We start from the raw sequence: 18,363 nt of genomic DNA on the forward strand, positions 1-18,363 counted from the left end.
CTTCCCGGCCGAGGTCAGAGTGCCGACTGAGCTGCCCCAATGACGGAGTGAAGGGCCTTCTGCAACCGGTCTCTCTCCGCCGCTATCTCATTCCTCTGCTGCCGCTCCTCCTCGACCCGCTGCTGGTCGCGGTCCCTCTTGGCCTCCTGGCGCGCCACCTGGGCGCCACCACGACTTCCCGGCGCGCCTTCTCCTCGGCGGCCTTCAGCGCCCGCCGAGTCCGCCAATTCGCGGTGCTGGTGCCACGCGATTGCCAGGGCCAAAAAAGATGCCTACAAACTAATTATACCATAACGCTAAACACGTCCAGCCCTAGAGGCATGTTGTTGTTGTTGTTGTTGGTGCTGGTAGCGATGGTGCTATTTCTTTCTTCTTCTTCTCGGCGTGTATGTGTGTATGTACATGCGTGTGTGCGTGTGTGTGTGCGTGTGTGTGTGTGTGCAAGCTTGACAATACTTTACGCGCATGGCCAGCCAGGAACGTGAGGCTTAAATGCTGGACGACATTTGTCTAACATACTCGCAATTGCCTTCAGTCATTTAGTTGAGAAGTAGCACATTGACGGGTTCCCGACTAATGTGGAGGGAGCACCTTCATATTCTTATCCATGTGGTAACCCTGACCTCAGAGGCTGCAGGAGCGAGAGGCAAAAGTCTCAAGATGACTCTAAGTTCAATATCAATGTATCATCCCCGAATACGCCTGCCATTATGGTGTTGTTTTCTGATTTTCACTGCGTACAAGGGGGAAGGAGCAGGACAGATATAGCCGGGAAGTATGGATTGTTTCCCATAAGGGCATCCGTTGCCAGCTTGTGTTCCCTAGTCACTGTGAGCCTAAGCTCCTCTCTATTTAACAACATACAGTTTTGGTTCTTTAAGACTTGTGTCTGTTGGCTGTGTAAGTGTCGCTACCTTGCTAGTATGCATCCTCTTCCCATGGAGGTAAATTCCTCTCAATCTGCCCAGATAGATATCGGTGTCGCTGTCTGTATATTGCGTTGTATATAGTCAATATCCTTGTATGTTGTGTTCCTATTATTTTCACACTGGGCACTCTAAGCCCGCACTTCTTCCTAAGCAGATAGCAGTCTCGTGTCTTTGAGATGTAATATGGTGGGTAACAGCGTCATGTCACGGAGTGACCAATCTGCGGCTGGCAGGCTGAAGATAAGGAACTAAGACCAAGTAAAGGGGCTTGTATTGGCCTTATAGATAGGGGACGCAAATGTAGAGGGTTTGTATAGGTCGTGGTGGTAATACTCTAAACGCGCTTTAGCGATAGGTTGCTTGGTTGGAATGAAATACAATCTACCAAACAATGTCGTTGCATATCTCAGTGATTTAACTATCAGAAGATCGATTGATTGATCGGTTCATTCGACTGACCGCTCTAGGGAGCGAAAGTGAGAGCGTGCATAGGCATAGGCGCGGGAGGCGAGAGTGAGGTGTATGTGTGGGACAGGTCATGTTTTAATTACATAAATATGGGGTATAATTACATGGGCAGACACTGCGGTCCGAAATGTCCTCTCTTTCTTTTGGCCTTGCATGTCATAGGGAGGAACTCAAATACAGTAGTCGTTGTGCGGAGCTTGTCAACCGTCAAGCAAGTGACAAGATGGTCAAGAGGAAAGCTGCCGCCCTCGAGAAGGTCGAGGACTCGGTCCATACGACGGATAAGAGCTCGACGAACCCCAAGTTAGTCTAGCAACCTTTCGAAATCTGAAGACATTAACGCCGATGCTATGCAGGATTAAAACGCTAACAAATCAGACTTGAGATGTTAAAACCTAGAGATCTTATAGTTAGCAACTCGAGGACAAAATCATGAAAAGGAACGGGAATGACGAACCTAATCTCATAACTTCCAGCTCGAGTCATGTACCGCACCCATTTTACACTCGAGTAGTTGCTCTTCTCAAATACCTTGAGATAGCGCACCAGCAGACCAGAGCTCGTAAACATCAACAGGCTAAAGTTCATACTCAGGGGCGGCCGACTCCATGCTTTTTGGTTGGTCATGCTGGTCAACTCGGCCTCTGCGCTCAGGACGAACTCGCTCTGGCCGGCGAAGCGGCCAATCTTCCAGACAATGTTGTTCTCGGACGGCTCGTACTTGGCCTTGCCCTGGGTGCAACGCTCCGTGATCCTAGCAGTATTGAGCGGCGTGGGAATGCGGACGACGACGTTGGTGGCGAAGAGCTTGGAGCCAAAGTTCGCGCGCACGCCGATGCTGTACTCGACCTTTGTCTTGCCGACCTCGTTGACGATGGCGTGGACCTTGAAGGGCAGGTTGACGTTTTCGGTGGCGCGGTAGCGCATCAGCTCGAACTCGCCGTCGGGCGGGACGAAGCTGATGATGCGGTCGCTGTCGAACTTGCCGAGCTTGACGCACTGGTGGAACTGGCAATCCTCGAGCGTGACACTCCCGGCCGCCGCCTTGGTCGCCTTGCTCCCCATCTTGTTGCCGCTGGGCAGGCTCAGCAGCCCGTCATTGTCGAGCAGGAGGCGGTCGTTTAGGCCGAACTTGCACTCGGGGGTGCCGCTGAGGTAGGCGCGCATGATGATCTGGCCAGTGACGTCGGCACGCAGCACGGCGCCGGTTGCGCTCATGAGAAGGTTCACGTCCTCGATGACGTCCACGAACGCCTCGTTCTTGCGGTATTTGACATCGGCCTTCCTCCAAGACAGGGCGCCCGTCGCCTGCATCGTGATCTTGGCCGAGTCCTCGATGGCGCGCTCCGACTTGACGCCCTCGGTCGTGATGTACATCTTGAGCGTGTCGGTCTCGGTGTTTTGGGGATAGCCGAAGTCGATGATCTCTGGACGATGCGGGTGGTCAGCAGGATGCCCGCGCAAAGGAAAAAAAAAATAAAAAAAAATGCCGGCAACGCATGGTTGTGGTGACAAACCATCCAGGAGCTCATAGACCAGGACGAAGTTGTTCTTGACGGCTTCCTCGTCGAACTTGCCAAAGTAGCCGCGGCCCAGCTGGATCAGGCGGTAGAGGAATTCGAAGACGAGAGCGGCATTGGCATTGCTCTTTGTGATGGCAACCAGGTAGATGTTCTCGTGCTTGACATGGCTGAAGGTGGTGCTGCCGAGGGTCAGGATGGGCGAGCGGACCTGGGCGTTGCTGATGACTTGAATGCGGAACACGTCGGCGAGTCGCGGGCGGCAGTCATTGCGGAAGGCGCGGAAGATCAGGTTCTCGCCTTTCTGATTGAATATGAGGATGCCGGACAACATATTGGCGGGCTTCGCGTCGCGCACGGGACGGCCGGTCGGCAGGTCGAACGTAATGATGCGTGCGGCGGCTAAGGCCCAGTTTGCGCGGTGGTAGGGAGTCCAGGAGCGGGTCTCGCGGTGCGGAGCCGGCAGAATCCGCGGCGAGAACTGGGGCGCCGAGCAAGGTTAGTTGCGACCTCTCTGCACGCGAGTTGGCATGGGTCCATTGCACCCACAGCACTCTTGCCATTCTTGCCTTCACCATGCGCTCTGACGGGAACGCTGAACGCTGGGGCCGCTAGCACCGGCCCCGCCAAAACCGACCAGCAGAGGGACGCATTCGGCTTACTTGGGAGGGTTGGCGGAACATTGAGAACTCTCTTGACGGCTGCATTGCTAAACGGCCCAAGATCGGGAGTTTCGGCTGCACGTGGCCTCCGGTCACACAAATTAAGGAAGCCCGCGGACCTTAGCTGCTATCACATATCGGCCCTGGTTGAACCAAGTGCACACGGCGTCCATTCACCAGCAGTCAGCAACGTCGGGTGATGTCATGGGGCAGCACTTTGGGTATTCGTTGTAAACTTGTAATTAAGTCGGCCCTTGGCCGAGAGCTCTCGAGAGGAGGAGGATAAACCATAAACCTTATGAGCCTCGAAATTTATTTCGTAGCACGTCTTTCCAGACTAAAATATTTTCTCTCTCCCCTCTTCGTCCAAGTATTTTTGCCTCGGTTTGTGAGGAAACGAGGAAACTATTAAGAGGGAAAAAGGTGACTCGGAACGCTCAAGATGAGACACTCGGACGCTGGTGGAGAGTTCCTCGAGGTGACCAAACTCGCACCCGTCTTTCCGTTCATCTGGCATGGACTGTGTCGAGATGATCAACCAGAAGAAGCTTAGGGTACGTAGAGCGCAGCGAAGAGAGACAAAGCAAGATGTTGCATATGCGTAGTTGCTAACGCTGCCTCGTCGAACATAGCAAGGATTCGTCCTCGCAACCCTCGTCTCAACTGTGATCAATCTCTACGACCGTCTTATTGAACAGCGGCGGCAAGAGAAGCTGGACCGAGGTTAAAATAAGAGAATCAAGGAGCTCGAGGAGCGGCTGAGTGCAGCCGAGGAAGAAAAGAAACGGATCAAGAATGGAAAGGGGGGGGGGGGGGGGGGATGATGCAGGTACGGGGTGGCAGCGCAGACGACGGGTTCAGGACTACCTTGCAGCAGAGCGGCAAGATGATTCAGAACGAATACGACCCTCACTTCGCGAACTTAGGTCCCAGGTTTGCTCAGGAAGATTGTAAGTCTCTCGGGTCACGGCTGGCTGCTAGTAAGACGGAAGTGAGCACGGTTACTAATTAACCGGCACATCCGATGATGCCTCCAGTGGTGGCCCAAACCCAGATTCAGAGTCAGATATCATTCTTCTCCAAGGCAGCGTCATCAAACTCCTCGAGGAAGCCCTCCTTACCGGCGCGATGCCTGACATGAACCGTCTCTGCAATATCTCCGAGTTTGCAGGTGACGGAAGCATCCGAGAACTTCAGGGTAACAATATCAACACCTGTCGGAATCGGCGCCGATACCGCAACGACCAAGAGGCCCTGTCAGGAAGACCTCGTCCACTCCGTCGCTCCGGGAGGACTCAACGACCTCCGGCTGGAGCTAATTACCCGCGGTCCCGACAGAACCCACCGAGCAACAGCGACACCAGTCCCTTACATTGCCGCTAATATACCCAAGAAGCGCAACATACTAGAAGGTCATTGGACAACTTTGTTGCCACCGAGCACGCGTCGACGGTTTGCACGGAATGTGGTGCGGCATTTGGCGGGCGAGAGGGAGAAGGTGGTTGTCGGTCTTGGAGGGTAGAGAAGGAGGTGCCTGTTCGGCGATATTCTTCGGGCAGAGATGGTGAGTCCGAGGCCATCATGGTCCGGACGTTCCTCTTGACCAGGCGCTTCATCTTCAAGTGTCATCGGGAAAGGCCCGGGTACGCGTGTTACCAGTGTTTGCTTCACCGGGACTGTGATACTCTCTGTGCTTCGGAGGAGAGTCTACGGATAGTGAGCCACGAAACAGTCATAGCATAGCCGAGTACGAGGGCGACTCGGACATCAGAGAACTGAATCAGACTCTGCCTTTTTGGTAGCAGGCCGGGCGATAAAGAGGTCTTTGTGTGTACAGAGATAGTGGTCTCAGAACACGGCGGGACTGCGAATAGGGTCATTCGTTGGTCTCCCGGCCATCAGCAACCTCGAAATGAGCAGCATTCACAACTGTGACTTCAACTTTCATTGCATATGTCGGGTGTCCATTCATAACATGCTTGATCAGACTAGACTTCGAATAAATCTCCGGTCGTTACAGACTTCTAATGAAGAATGGATTTGAAATCGGAAAAGCAAAAAATAAATAAAAAATAAAAAATAAAAAAATAAAAATATAAAAAAAAATTAAAAAAATTAAAAAGATGAATCGCAACTCTATCACAGGTTAACCACCCGACCGCCTGCTTATTTTTTAATGACCCCTGCCAGCCGAATCCTCAGTGACTAAGTCGCCAGTTCCTGCCGCCCAAAAACCTGTTTTTCCTCTAATTATTTTTTGCTTTGTTTTCTCGTGCAAAGACGCAAAGGTGCTGCTCCTTAAACGTCGCTCATGGATCTCTTGGAATGCTCATGTCCCGACTTTTCAGAGCTGGACCGACCCTTCAATACCGCCTCCTCGCCCTTCTGGCTGATGAACGTCGCCTCGACCTTGTGGATGACAGCCTCGCGAATCTTATCTTCGTCCCGGCTCATCCACACGGGCCAGCCGGAGCTGGAGAGAGGCCAGAGGACGCGGTTATCGTTGGATTCCATCCATTCGCTGCTCTTGGGCTTGGGAAGGCTAGCCATGATATCCATCTCGGACGCGATTTGAGCGCAGTACGCCTCGAGCGGGAGGTCATTGACGTCCTGTCCGAAGGGGTTCTCGATTTCGCGGCCGATGAAGAGGATGCCGAGGATGATATACGCGGCTACCACGGTGGCCGGGATCGTGATCCAAGTCTGATCGCCAACTGTCCCGAGAAGCTGGAACGGCAAGACCAGGATGTACACCCACGTGATTTGCGCAATGGCGATCGAATAGGCGATGGGCAGAGGGGTATTCAGCACGCGCTCCGTCCCTACCAGCACGTCGTTGAGGGCGGCAATGTTATTGTAGGCGTTGGTCTGCTGCATCGGGACGGGGAGTCGACCAGAGAGGGCCAGTTCGTCGACATAGCTGGCTAGGTACGAGAGGATCTCGAGCGGCAAGTTTCCCAGGGGGCGGCCGGCTTTCTTGACGGCCTTGCGCGGGTTGCTCTCGGCGAAGGAGACGCCGAGGTACTCGCCCACGCTCTTGAAGAAGCCGTGGCGCCTGAGGGTTCGCTGAGCATTGTCGTGGTCCTCCTGGGTCGCGGCCTGAGCGAAGGTGCGGAGGTGGGAAACAAGGCTGGAAATGTCCTCGTAGCATGTGTACGGCTCGAACCGGAGCCTGTGCTTGAGCGCGACCGAGAACGCGACGATCAGGTTCATGGCCGTCAACCGCTCGAGCACGTCTCGCCTCTTGTATTCCTCCTTCTGATCCTCGGGAACATCACTGCGCTCGGCCGTGTGCAGCCAGAAGGTGCGCCCGAGATTCTGACTTGCCAGGATGAGCTGTGCCCAGTATTTCCGGCCCTCGGCGTAGCGTTCGTATGCTGTGGAACTGCGGAACGAGAGCCCCAGACCGACCACAAAACCGAGAACGGTAAGCAGAACGCTGCCAATGCTGACTATTCGCGTCGAGTCAGGTCAACAATCCGAGCCATAGACTGAGGAAATGGTGAGGTTGGAACTTACTTGGAGTGACCAAGACGTGAATACACGTAATCCAGGTCGACCACATGGCAACAGCGAGCAGTGGGAGGATAAGCTTGGGCAAGATGCTCCCGTGCATCTGGAGGAAGATGGGCCATTTCGAGTGTTTTTGGATGTCACGGGGCCCGGTCTATGCCACAGGGATTGTTAATAACAGGCGGAAAAAGGAAGAACCGGGGACCGAGTTAGTTTCGTACAAAGTAATCGTCAATCTCCAGAGACGTGTTCTTCCGGCTGAAGGGGTTCGGCGTGACGAGACGCGGAGATGTCAAGGAAGCGATCTCCTCGCGAGGAGGGTTTTTCGTAGCGTTGCCGTTTGTCGTGGCGCCTTGCGTGTTGATGACGAGGTTCTCGGCGGGACCATGATGACCGCCACCCGGAGCACTGGGAGCATGAGCATTCGGGGCTACAACAGCACCGTGACCTCCTTCTTCGGCCATGATGCTGCCTTCAAGGATCGACGAGCGGTTGCTCCCGCTGATGGGAAGGACACCCGGTAGTTGAAAAAGAAGGTGCGGTTTAATTAGGTGCCGTAATTACCCAATGAAAAAAGTGGAAGCCGGAATGATAAGATAGCTGTGGGCAAGGATGGGAAAGAACAAACGAGGGACACTGTAAAAGAGAACTGAAGAAACAAGAGAAAAATAGATAAAATAATGTTGAAAAAAGAGAAGATGGTGTGAGTCGCCTTCAAAGCGCGGAACGGACACCAAGGCGTCTATTTTCTAACACGGGTATCCCCTGCCAAGCACTCGGGGTTCTCTTCAAGAGGTGCGAGTTTCAGGGGCCAACGGTCGCTGCGCCACGTGGTTCTAGGCTCTGCGAAAGCTTTTGCTGAAACAGATCTTGTCCAACTGGGGGGCAGCGAGCTTACCTGACCCCAGTACCAACCCCAGACCATTGGGTGTTGCCTGGCCTCGTGTCGAACGTCGAACGGATTCGAGGACCACCGGAAATGTCGCGCGGACCCCTGCATCATCTTCATCCGATCCTGCGATTGGATGTGCGGAAAAAAACATTCTGCGCCTGGGTCCCATTCTTGCATCCCCGCCGCGGAGAACAATGCCGCTTTTTTGATGCCGTTCCGCGATGAGCAGGGGTCTGCGGCGCGATCTCGAAAAGGTCCTGCGCAGCCACAGCCCCGAACACACATGCGCGTCTAGCCTGCCCTCCGCTGCGCGATGGATACACTTCGAGATAGAATACCCGGTAGTTTACGCTCCAGAGTTAGTGTAGTGTAGGGTACACTTCTAGTTATCATTTGTGCTGTCAACCCAGTTGGCTGATCGCGCCAGTCCCCCGATCGCTCGCGGCAATAGAGCGGCACCACCCGCGCCAAGAGGCCTAGCCCAACGGCGTAACCCGGGTGTACTCTGTAGATCCACAAGAGGCCTTTGGCGCCAGCGCACTCTACGACGGAAATGACAAGGTTCGTATGGCGAATATTTTGCGACTCTACGGAGTGTGTACACTAGCCATTCTTCTTGCTTGCGGAGGGTAGTCGATGTTGCCAGTTCTTAGGTGACCTGACCAAACCCCTTGTACTTGAGCTGACCAAACCCCCTACAGGTCACCTATATACACTCGATGTTTCTTCGTGTACTCCGTACTGTACGAAGTAATTACACATACACTATACTATACACTTGTGTACTCCGTAGGCCCCTGACCGGAGTTAGAGGTGGAAAATTGGGCACAAAAGCACTGTGACACACACTGTGACAAAGTTGGCAGATCTTTAGGACCAAGGCAGCTACACAAATGACCAGCCTACCGAGGAAGGTGTGCATGAACTGTTGGGTTCCGGCTCCTTCCACCACCACCACCACTCACCTCGCCATCAGTGTTGGAACCTCCACCTAGGATCATCATCACCGCTCCAATCTTCTAACTCGCCCACTTCTTTGACCTCGGGACTAATTGCTGCCCGCCTCTCGTTTTCCCTCTTGAGCAGGAAGTAAAGCGCCGATGAGACGACAATTTCGCCTACCAAGTATCCCAGGGCGAAGCTGTGACCGACAAAATAACGAGGGCCATCGTTGGCTCGATAGAGCTGTGTACCGAGGACGGCGCCGAGGTTGCCTATGCTGATTTGCATGGCGTTGGCAACGGCTCGCTTTGTCTGGCCCGAGACGTTGATGGCAGGCCATGACAGGGCCAGTGCCGTCGCCGGATAGATTCCCCCGGCGGCGAAGAATGTACCCAGGTACGACACGCCCGGCCGGTTTGTGGGGTCCGAATTTGTCAAGAGAATGATGTACCCGATGATGGCAAACAGTGACGACCCGATCAGGGGAAGGGCACGCTGCCCTGTCCGCTCCGAGACCGTTGCAACGGCCAGGGTCGTGATGAAGGCCAACGCGTAAGGGGGAATCGTCAGCAGCTGCGCGTTCGCCGCCTCATAGCCGAGATCTTTGATAATTGTCGGCTGGACGGTGACGGGGCTTAGTTAGCCAGCATACGTTCAGGAGAACATCCGGGGCGCGCTGCCGATTGATTACGTACCAGAAAGAGGGAGAAGGTGTACAGCGGAAGACTCATGACGTGGAAGCTGAACCCATACAGCCAACATTTTGGATCGAGTAGCGCCTTGTTCACATTGCCCCATGTGAAGCGCTCGTCGCGGGTTGCGTCACTGTCTGCGGCGAGGCGCTGTAGTATAAAACTGCGCTCCTTATCCGAGAGGAACCCAGCCGTCTCGGGGTAGTTGTGGATGAACCAGTAGGCGGTGATAGCCACGACCACGGTGGCAATACCTTCCTGCAGCTCGGTTAATCGGGAAATCTCCTGGACTGCGTGCACCAGAGCAGACTCACGAGGATGAAAATCCATCGCCAGCCATTCTCCCACACGACGCCTGCCATCTTCCCGATTCCCTATCCGATTCAAAGTCAGCATGTTACGCCCTCTCTCTCTCTCTCTCTCTCTCTCTCTCTCTCTCTCTCTCTCTCTGTATGTGTGTGTATAGGAAGAACAACACGGCATGATCACTCACGTAGGCGAGGATACCACCGAAGGAGCCTGCCAGGGCGGCGAAACCGAAGAACAGCGAGATGCGGAACTGCCTTTCCCGTCTCTGGTACCACATGGAGAAGTAATAAACCACTCCGGGGAAGAGGCCGGACTCGGTCACACCCAGGAAGAAACGGGCAATGAAGAAGCCCGTCAGGTTCTGGACGATGCCCATAAGGGTGGCTACAACACCCCACGCGATGGTCAAGGTGGGCAGCCAAAACCGAGGCGTTGTCCTCTTGAGAACGATGTTGCATGGGATCTAGAGCGCACATGTCCGCTTCCTGTTAGCTTGGTTTCCGACAAGACGGCGTCGTCGAGTACGGCAGCCGGTTACCTCAAACAGAACGTAACCGATGAAGTACAGCGTCAACCCGGTCAGGTACTGGTTCCCGGTCATGTGGAGGTCGTCGGCAAGACCTTCGATGCGAGCGTTTCCGACATTGCTGCGGTCGAGGAACGAAAGAAGATACAAGATACCGACAGCAGGCAGTAGCCGCCAGTCAAGCTTGCGGAGCAGCGCCTTCCTGTCCACCGTCCCGGATTCGACCTCTTCCAGCTCCGATCCGGAAGACGGCCCCGGCTCGTTCTTCAACTTGTCGAGTCCGCCAACGCTGGAATCATTTTCGGTCTGCAGAACCGGGCCGCCGGCCTCTGCCAGCTTACTTGGTGTCTCCGCAGACATGGTGAAGAGGGCGGCGGTTGGTGAGGTGACAGCAAAGTTATTGGAGTAATTTCGTTGTTTCCAAGCCCACGACCTCCGGCCTCTCTCTCCACGGGAGACGCACTCCGGCCAATGGTGACAGAGAAGACACCTAGAAATCGGGGGAGTAACGGCCGGCCGAGGCTTGCAAGGCTAGACGCTGTTATGTACAAGAAGTAATATATTATAGCGCATCATCTTCCTTCGTGACACTTCCTTTCCCTTTAAATATACATGGCCGCTCTTGCATGCGGACAAGTCGCCGGCCAAAGGTCCTGGACAGGAAGGGGGCAGCAGGCACTTCCCACAGTTCACGTTGGACCCTGGTGCAACTCGGTGCATGTTTTATGGCTTCATTGCCGCTAGAATTGCGACATGGCGGTTCATTCAACATCATTGGGCCGCAGCCCCCCACGCAGAGTTCCAAACGAGGGCTGGCAATACAAGGATACCAATCACGACATCGCGAATCCACGGTTTCGGTACTTGAAAATGTGAAATTCACCCGTGCGATCATGTGCGTGACACCTATATATGTAATTCGTACACTACGGTGCCTTGGTGGCAACCGGCCTACCTACACTCACTACCTTAGTAATATATCTAAGTATGTGTGCAGGTACGTAATAAGTAATTAGTAATTAGTGTGCTCCGAGCCCGTGGGGAAACGCGGCGAACAATGATGATTATCAACGAACCGTTGAGAGTGGGGGGTTCAACGTCGACTACCTTGGAACTGTTACGGCACATACATACCTACCTGACCTAAGATAATAGGCCGTTCCACCTAGTAGTCGTTTCACCGCTTCGATGACCGAGAACCGTTAGGAAGCCGTTAGGAAGCCGTTAGGAATAACAATCAATAGTGAGGTTCTCGACAACAAAGCCGGCAATCTCAACAGCTTGGAAGAGTTCAGCCGTATTAAGTGGACAAAAGGCAACGCCAGAGTTGCCCGAAGAAGACACCTTACCTACCTACCTAGAATTACCTTAGAATAAGGCCCGGGTTGTCCAACCTTTTCTACGAAACATTTAGGCCAGAATATTCTGTCTAGTTTTATCCCATATTAACCCAGCCTCCCAAGCGCCGCTTCCAGCTTCCCTGAGTTGTTCAATCAGACTCCTTGCGTACGGAGCAGATAAATCCCATTACGCACTGAACATCATGCTAGAGTGACTGCGCTTTGGAAACTTTGAATATATAGGTAATGGGACGCTGTTGGAGGCATTTGATGCTACGCTTCCAAGTCGTCCGTCCAATCAGAGTGGAACGAATCAACAATGTCTCTTTCCTCCCACTAGTATCTACTAATTATACCTCAATCTGTTTCGGAGGAGGCAAGAAAGAAAGTCAGAACTCGAGCGTTCTGCTTGATCTTCACTCCTGCCCTCTCCAGATTCTCCGCCTGCTTTCGCATTGCTAATTAGTACTCGGCTCGCTATAATAAGCACTTGATTCCCGTGGGTTTCTGTCCAAGATGCTCCGAGATGAGAAAGGGGATACTTAAAAGGTTCCTTCATATGTATAATTTTAAGGTATAAATTTTTAGACTATCAATTGCATTCAGGACCGAGATTTCATGCAGGCTAAGGGGGACAGTGGTAGGCGTCTTATTCTTATGCAAGTCCAGTAATTATACGTCAAAAGTTTCCTAAACTTCGAGAAGCATGCTCTATTATGGTGTTTGATGATCCACTAGACCTCGCACACTATTAGACAGGCGACTAAGGTACCTACCTATCTTTATACCTTACTTTGCTGCTGCTGTTTCCTAATTAATTATGCTTACTTGGAACATGGGCTCCCTCTTTAGTGATGGACTTACATCCTATTATGAGGCAATGGGGGTGTCTAATGACTTACCCCTTCAACGATTTCCAAGGTCTGCATAATGTTACTCAACCAGCCAGACTCCCTAGGCAGCAAGCGATTTCTGAACTCGTCACTTTCGGAGAGCTTACCTAGGGATAGTTAATTACCAACCGAGGGTTCCACTTAGAGCATTCACTTAATTACCCCGCACCATTTCCGCCGGATGGTTGTTCCTTGTTGTTGTCGATAAGGGGTGAAGTTGTCCCGGCAATTGTTGATAATAAGTGCCTAATTATCAGTTAAATAAACAACCTCTCGACGATTCGCTCTGGAGTCCAGGGGCAGAAAATTCTATCATAAGCCGCTGCAGAACTGGCTTGATAGCATCCAAACCAGGCAACTATTAAATCATCATGCCCGACCCCTTCAGGGTTCTCGTCTTCAGCCGGACGACGGCATACAGGCACGATTCGATCCCCGCCGGCATCCGGGCTCTGCACCGTCTCGCGTCCGCTTCGGCTGCTGGGCGGCACCCTTTTACGGTGGACGACAGCGAGGATCCCGCCGTGTTCAGCCCCGGCTCCCTCGCGGCGTATCGCGTCATCGTCCTCCTGCAGTGCTCGGGTGAGTTCCTGGACGGCGCGCAGCTGGGCGCCCTGCGGGGGTTCGTCCAGGCGGGCGGCGGTATCGTGGCGGTACACTGCGCCAGCTTCGCCATGCAGTCATCCGAATGGTACGGCCACCTCATTGGTGCCGTGTTCGACAACCATCCGGAACCCCAGGTCGGGCTCGTCAAGCTGCTCGACCCCAAACACCCAGTCATGTCGCTGCGGGCGTGTGACCAAGACGGCGGCGCCAACCGGCCAGCGCAGGAACCGCAGGAACCGCAGGAACCCAAGCAAGCGCAGCTGGAGCGCGTCTGGAAGGACGAATGGTACAACTTCAAGGCGCACCCGCGGGCGACGTCCGACGGCTTGCACGTGCTCCTTGGCGTGGATGAGAAGTCCTACGAGGGCGGGGCGCACGGGGAGGACCACCCGATCGCATGGTGCCAGACTTTTGACGGAGGCCGTTGCTTCTATACTGCTCTTGGACACTTTGACGAGGCTTACGAGGACGACTGGTTCGTGGGGCAACTACACGGTGGGATACTCTGGACGGCTGGGCTGGCTGAGGACCCGAGTGGAGAGAATTGAACGCCCGTTGAGGGATTTGCAAGGGGCTGAGCTGCTCTCGCGCCAAAAGCACAAAGAATCGAAGCATAAAGACTATGTACAACCTTTTTTTTCTGGAAAGTTCCGCTTTGTCGAAACGAATAGCGGTTTCTAACTGCTGTATGTATAAACAAGTATGTACAAGAACAAGTTACCTAATAAACGAAGCGAGAGACCGATAGGCCGCCTTATTTATAGGTAGGTAGGTAAAATATGTACCCCCAGAAGAGCCACATGGTCAATGAACCCAATCAGGCCCATGCATGCCATCTCTCTCTCTCTATGACGAGATTTAGAAGGACGGGTTGGCGTTGGTGAGCAGCTGCTCGAAGTAGGCCTGGAACCACTGTCCAGCCTCCGGAGCAGGCTGCAGGGCATCGGACAGGCCGCAGTGGTAGTCGTAGCGGGCGGCGCTGGTGTCGCTTGTGCCGTCGGACTCGCCGCCGGGCTTGACCCAGACAAAGGCATCGACCAGGTCGTGGCCCGTGTTGGCCGTCGGGCGCACGCCAAAGCCAGTGCCCTTGACATTGCACCAGTCACCCCACTGTTGTTGGCCTGTCGAACGGTCAGTTTCGGCGCCCATTCCCAAGAGTATAGAGTCGAACGGTTGTGGGCGGTGCGTTTTGGGGGTGGGGGAAGGTTGGTCCGAGAAGAAGCAAGACTAAGAGACCTTGTGGACGCCAACTGAAGGGGAAGGGGGAGGGGAACAGAGAAAAAAAAAGAAAAAAACCATACCGGTAGGTTGTTTGCCGTTGCGGCCAGTGTCGACAATGAAGCGTGCGGGGAAGCCGGCCGCGTTCAGGAGCGGGCTGAAGGCCTCGATGTAGTGCTTCTCGTCGTAGTTAGGGTTAGGGGACGTGTACGACGGGGCCGAAGCGATACTCCAGGCGTTGTAGTTGGCGACGTTAGTGGCCAGGCCGCGGACGGCAGCCGGCTTGCCGGCGTCATTGTAGATGCCGGCAAACAGGTCGGCGGCGGGCTGGATGTTGGCGGGCCAGCCGAGCCAGCCGGCGTGGCCGGCGTCGAGATACATGGCGACGTTGGGCAGGTTCAGCTGCTTGAGCGCGTACACGGTCAACTCGTGGTACGTCGACGCGGCGTTGCTGCACTTGGCCACGTTCATGTTGGTCACCATGTTGGCCATCGAGTCGGGCTCGATAACCAGGATGATCCGGATGTCCGAGTACTCAATGATGTGCTTGCGGATAGCGTCGATGTAGCTCCTGTAGTTGGCGGCGCCGCCGTTTGCAATCGAAAACTCGCCGTTGGACGCAGCGGCGGCGCAGTCACGGTCGGGGAGGTCGTAGACGACAAGTTGGGCTGGTTTTGTTTTGCCTCCAGGTCAGGTAACCGATCCCGTCAAGAAAGGTGGGGGACGAGAAGGCAAGTCGCCGCCATGTAACTCACCAGCATAGGGAGGATTGGCACCGGCATTATTGGCAGCCCGGATCTGGGACAGAGTCTGGACCATCAGGGTGTCGATGGTGACGTTCCGGTCGAGCCACTGGAAGCTAGGGACTTCGGCGACGGCGGAAGCCTTGGCCGCCAGAGTACCGGTCATGCTAGGAATGGCGAGATTGTGGACCTCGGACCTGTAGTAGTCGTTGGCGAAGAGCCGGACGCCCGAGAAGGGGTTGCCAGAGTAGCTCGCCGTGGTGGTCGCACCGCCGGGAATGCTAGTCACGGGGCTGGAGACGGGAGGGGGCGTGGTGGTGGAGGAGGAGGAGCTGCCGCTCCTGGTGCTGCTGCTGGAGGTGCTGCTGCTGCGCTGCGAGGTGGAAGTCGACGACGGAGTGTTGGAACTCGTCACCTGATTGTTGGGCAGGCACTGAGAGTACCACTCGTTCTGCGCAACGCAGGTCGAGCCCGAGGCGCAGCATGTGGGACCCTGCCACCCGTTGCCGCCGCATTGAGTCCTGGATTTGATCGATTCTCACAGTCAGTCGAAGGGGTGGGCCTTATGCCATTACTCGATGAGAAAGTCATGGGAAACTCAGACCGGGCTTTCTTACCACACAGCGCCGCAGTTCTGGCGCTCCTCAATGACGGGGGCCGCCAACACGGCAGCCGCAAGGGCGGCGGTGATGAAAAGCTTCTTGGCCATTGGTGTGTGTCCCTCTCACGGAGCGAAACAAGCAACTATCTCGGGGCGGGAGGTGGGAGTGGTTTGGCACGAGGGAGAGAAACCACACAGGCCGATCGAGGGCGGCGTGCATCCTCTTTATCATCTGTAGCAAGTCGAGCAAGTCGAAAATTCACGAGACGCCGGGGCTGGTGCTCTTGACGGGGATAGACGGATCAACGGGAGCGCAGTGCCGGGCTGGCCGGCCCTAGATGGGCAGCATCGTGACGCCAACCCCGGCTCTCCAGACTCGCACATCACTCTCCTGGAGACCCATGGGGAACGCCGTCCCGATAGAGCCACCAGAATGGAGCGGGAGAGAGGGGTCCTTGACCAGATGGCGAATGCAAGGATGCGGTCCTTGGCAGAATCACGCTTCAAAACGGTTGGCTACCTTGCCTATTGCGGATGGTGCCTGGTAACGGGAGCGGAGGCGTCGCGAAAGGGAAGGGCCCAAGAACCGGGTTAGAAAGGAGATTCTAGAGCGCCAGGCGGAAGGGGGGCTTGTGTGTTGTGCACTTAGTCCGGAAATAACCTTAGCATAATTAATCTCGGGCGAACCAGGTTTTGCGGACAGTCCGCGGGGGTGGAACCGGGTTACGGTCGGCAGGTTGACTGGGGGAGAATAGGCGAGAATCTCGGAAGCCACGTTCCTGAATAACCGTGAAAGGAAGAGCGCGGCTCTGCCTGCGGGGCAAGGACCTGGACATGGGTGGTATTGCCCGGGCGGCGTCTGCCGACCTGCGGCGGAAGATGCGTGCCAGGTTCCGAGACGTCGTTGCATTCTCGAGACACTTGGTCGTCGTGTCTACGGGATGTTGGCTAGACGTACCGACGCTCGATAACACGCAGCCGTGCGCACGCCGGCCGGCAACCATCCGCGACCCGAAAGAAGAAGAAGGAAGAAGAGAAGAAGAGGCGGGAATGTTCACGCATTGACGGCAACGTCGTCTCTTGCCGCATTCCCACAGAACCACATCATTTCTGGACTCTGTTTCCAGAGCTTCCATTGAGTACATATTCACTTGCGGGTCTGTCGGGGAGTGAGTTCCCTTTTCACGAAATCTAGGTGATCCGTCGAGTTAAGACCCGACATCCTTGCTAGCCCTGCGGACATGATCTCTTAAGCAAGTCACTATTTTCTATTTAAGGTAACTTTAAGCAGCCCCATCTTGTAGCCGTAGTCGTCCGTAAACTCGAACGCCGAGTGTTGCGTAATTACATCTGAGCGGCTTCGAGCTAAGGCATACTTTCTCTGACCTTCTTCTGTTAGACCCTAGAGCCGTCATGATGCCAACAGCAACTGACTCGGTCGATTCGACGTTCTGCATTGCCCTCTGTGGCAAAAAGCGACGCGCAATTGCTGACTAGCAATTGCACCGTATGTGCCCGGTTATTGTACATACATATTATGGATTATGGCATCTTCAACGTCTTAGCCGACTTGTGTGCCGACCGTGAAGACTTCCTTTAACCCTGTTAATCAGTTGATGCCCCCGCTTCGGCTACTTGCCCGGAAGAGGGGGGGGGGGGGGCTAACTTTCCACGAGACGCATCGTCGAGCAAGCTCGAGCATTGGGCGTGTAGGATGAATATCTCGGGCTCGTCGGTTACTTGACCTTTTTTTTTGGCTTCAATCTCTCCACTACTGTGAGAGGAACGGATGATTGAGATGTAAGTATCTTAGACTGGTGGGTTTGCATTTGCCATCAACTAGGGTATGGTCGCGATTCGAGTTAAATTGGACTGATCTCTAATAGAGGGATCCCTCGTACTGAGAGAAGTTTCGAGTTCTCTGGCCCGTGACTTTGGGAGAGAGGAGACATCTTCTGCACAGAGGAGCCGGTCCCCTCGAATAAGAGGCTAATTAGCGGTTCGTATGAATGGGTGATACGGAAACGGAGTTTTCTATTAAAAAATACTGAACCCATTCGCAGTTTACAGCGGCAGCGGGTTGGATAGGAATGTGAAGCTCTAGAAGCGGCCCCAAGTAAGCCTGGCTGTCAGAAGCTGTGGAGCTTCTAAGAGTATTAGCCACATACATGCCACAACTATATAAGGCTGTTCAACGCATTAGCCAGTTCCTTTGTCTATAAATATCAGTCGTTTTGTCTCCTTCGTAGATAGTTTAACAAGGCACTCTTTTCCTTCATACAGCCACCCACTACAGACTGCTTTCAATGCTCCTAGAGCTCCTACTACGTTCGGCAGTTATAAGCCCGGCGCCTTGACTACTCCTCTGCCGACGTATCTTTAATATTAGTAGTAGCTTCTTCTTCTATTATAAACTTACTTACCCTACTTCTATATATATTTGATGATATATCTACTATGTCCGAGATCCTAGTCGAGACTTCTATATACCTTATAGGGCCTAGTTCCT

At 54.2% G+C, this 18,363-nt stretch overlaps 7 protein-coding genes across 7 annotated transcripts; 2 read left to right on the forward strand and 5 right to left on the reverse strand.

Moving 5' to 3' along the window:
- Positions 1-1,745: 1,745 nt before the first annotated feature.
- Positions 1,746-3,353, reverse strand: P884DRAFT_44247 (Mu homology domain-containing protein). The gene is made up of 3 exons (XM_069445896.1): positions 2,915-3,353; positions 1,855-2,824; positions 1,746-1,792 (listed from the first exon to the last, which is right to left on the reverse strand). Exons 1-3 carry the CDS (start codon positions 3,249-3,251, stop codon positions 1,786-1,788), a joined length of 1,314 nt encoding a protein of 437 aa, XP_069296092.1. The 5' UTR covers positions 3,252-3,353; the 3' UTR covers positions 1,746-1,785.
- A 1,049-nt stretch (positions 3,354-4,402) lies between these two features.
- On the forward strand, positions 4,403-5,381 carry P884DRAFT_279039 (uncharacterized protein; the record flags this gene model as incomplete). The annotated part of the gene is made up of 5 exons (XM_069443256.1): positions 4,403-4,529; positions 4,617-4,668; positions 4,744-5,097; positions 5,139-5,222; positions 5,318-5,381. 5 exons carry the CDS (start codon positions 4,403-4,405, stop codon positions 5,379-5,381), a joined length of 681 nt encoding a protein of 226 aa, XP_069296093.1.
- A 326-nt stretch (positions 5,382-5,707) lies between these two features.
- Positions 5,708-7,745, reverse strand: P884DRAFT_261875 (Bestrophin, RFP-TM, chloride channel-domain-containing protein). The gene is made up of 3 exons (XM_069441607.1): positions 7,314-7,745; positions 7,099-7,246; positions 5,708-7,031 (listed from the first exon to the last, which is right to left on the reverse strand). The coding sequence occupies exons 1-3, from the start codon at positions 7,554-7,556 to the stop codon at positions 5,878-5,880; spliced, it is 1,545 nt and encodes a 514-aa protein (XP_069296094.1). The 5' UTR covers positions 7,557-7,745; the 3' UTR covers positions 5,708-5,877.
- A 1,211-nt stretch (positions 7,746-8,956) lies between these two features.
- Positions 8,957-10,813, reverse strand: P884DRAFT_331027 (major facilitator superfamily domain-containing protein; the record flags this gene model as incomplete). Its single annotated transcript, XM_069445709.1, has 5 exons — positions 8,957-9,544; positions 9,622-9,876; positions 9,933-9,992; positions 10,112-10,390; positions 10,466-10,813. The coding sequence occupies 5 exons, from the start codon at positions 10,811-10,813 to the stop codon at positions 8,957-8,959; spliced, it is 1,530 nt and encodes a 509-aa protein (XP_069296095.1).
- A 2,132-nt stretch (positions 10,814-12,945) lies between these two features.
- Positions 12,946-13,924, forward strand: P884DRAFT_261876 (ThuA-like domain-containing protein). The gene has a single exon (XM_069441608.1). The coding sequence runs from the start codon at positions 13,058-13,060 to the stop codon at positions 13,838-13,840; it is 783 nt and encodes a 260-aa protein (XP_069296096.1). The 5' UTR covers positions 12,946-13,057; the 3' UTR covers positions 13,841-13,924.
- Positions 13,925-14,150: 226 nt separating this feature from the next.
- On the reverse strand, positions 14,151-15,962 carry P884DRAFT_205144 (glycoside hydrolase family 6 protein; the record flags this gene model as incomplete). The annotated part of the gene is made up of 4 exons (XM_069438628.1): positions 14,151-14,413; positions 14,594-15,178; positions 15,266-15,774; positions 15,871-15,962. The coding sequence occupies 4 exons, from the start codon at positions 15,960-15,962 to the stop codon at positions 14,151-14,153; spliced, it is 1,449 nt and encodes a 482-aa protein (XP_069296097.1).
- A 563-nt stretch (positions 15,963-16,525) lies between these two features.
- On the reverse strand, positions 16,526-16,916 carry P884DRAFT_205122 (uncharacterized protein; the record flags this gene model as incomplete). The annotated part of the gene is made up of 2 exons (XM_069438627.1): positions 16,526-16,817; positions 16,843-16,916. The coding sequence occupies 2 exons, from the start codon at positions 16,914-16,916 to the stop codon at positions 16,526-16,528; spliced, it is 366 nt and encodes a 121-aa protein (XP_069296098.1).
- Positions 16,917-18,363: the final 1,447 nt, after the last annotated feature.

This window comes from Thermothelomyces heterothallicus (genome assembly GCF_042370625.1).
Source record: "Thermothelomyces heterothallicus CBS 202.75 unplaced genomic scaffold P884_scaffold_18, whole genome shotgun sequence".
Classification (NCBI taxonomy): domain Eukaryota; kingdom Fungi; phylum Ascomycota; class Sordariomycetes; order Sordariales; family Chaetomiaceae; genus Thermothelomyces; species Thermothelomyces heterothallicus.

What these genes read in the sequence shown, in the direction of transcription:
- P884DRAFT_44247 (XM_069445896.1), bottom strand. Translation starts at nt 3,251, where the DNA reads ATGTTGTCCGGCATCCTCATATTCAATCAGAAAGGCGAGAACCTGATC. An exon ending in GGTCTATGAGCTCCTGGATG is followed by an intron (nt 2,825 to 2,914) that starts GTTTGTCACCAC and finishes CGCATCGTCCAG; the next exon opens with AGATCATCGACTTCGGCTAT.
- P884DRAFT_261875 (XM_069441607.1), bottom strand. Translation starts at nt 7,556, where the DNA reads ATGGCCGAAGAAGGAGGTCACGGTGCTGTTGTAGCCCCGAATGCTCAT. An exon ending in TGGAGATTGACGATTACTTT is followed by an intron (nt 7,247 to 7,313) that starts GTACGAAACTAA and finishes CCTGTGGCATAG; the next exon opens with ACCGGGCCCCGTGACATCCA. An exon ending in TCACGTCTTGGTCACTCCAA is followed by an intron (nt 7,032 to 7,098) that starts GTAAGTTCCAAC and finishes CGACGCGAATAG; the next exon opens with TCAGCATTGGCAGCGTTCTG.
- P884DRAFT_261876 (XM_069441608.1), top strand. Translation starts at nt 13,058, where the DNA reads ATGCCCGACCCCTTCAGGGTTCTCGTCTTCAGCCGGACGACGGCATAC.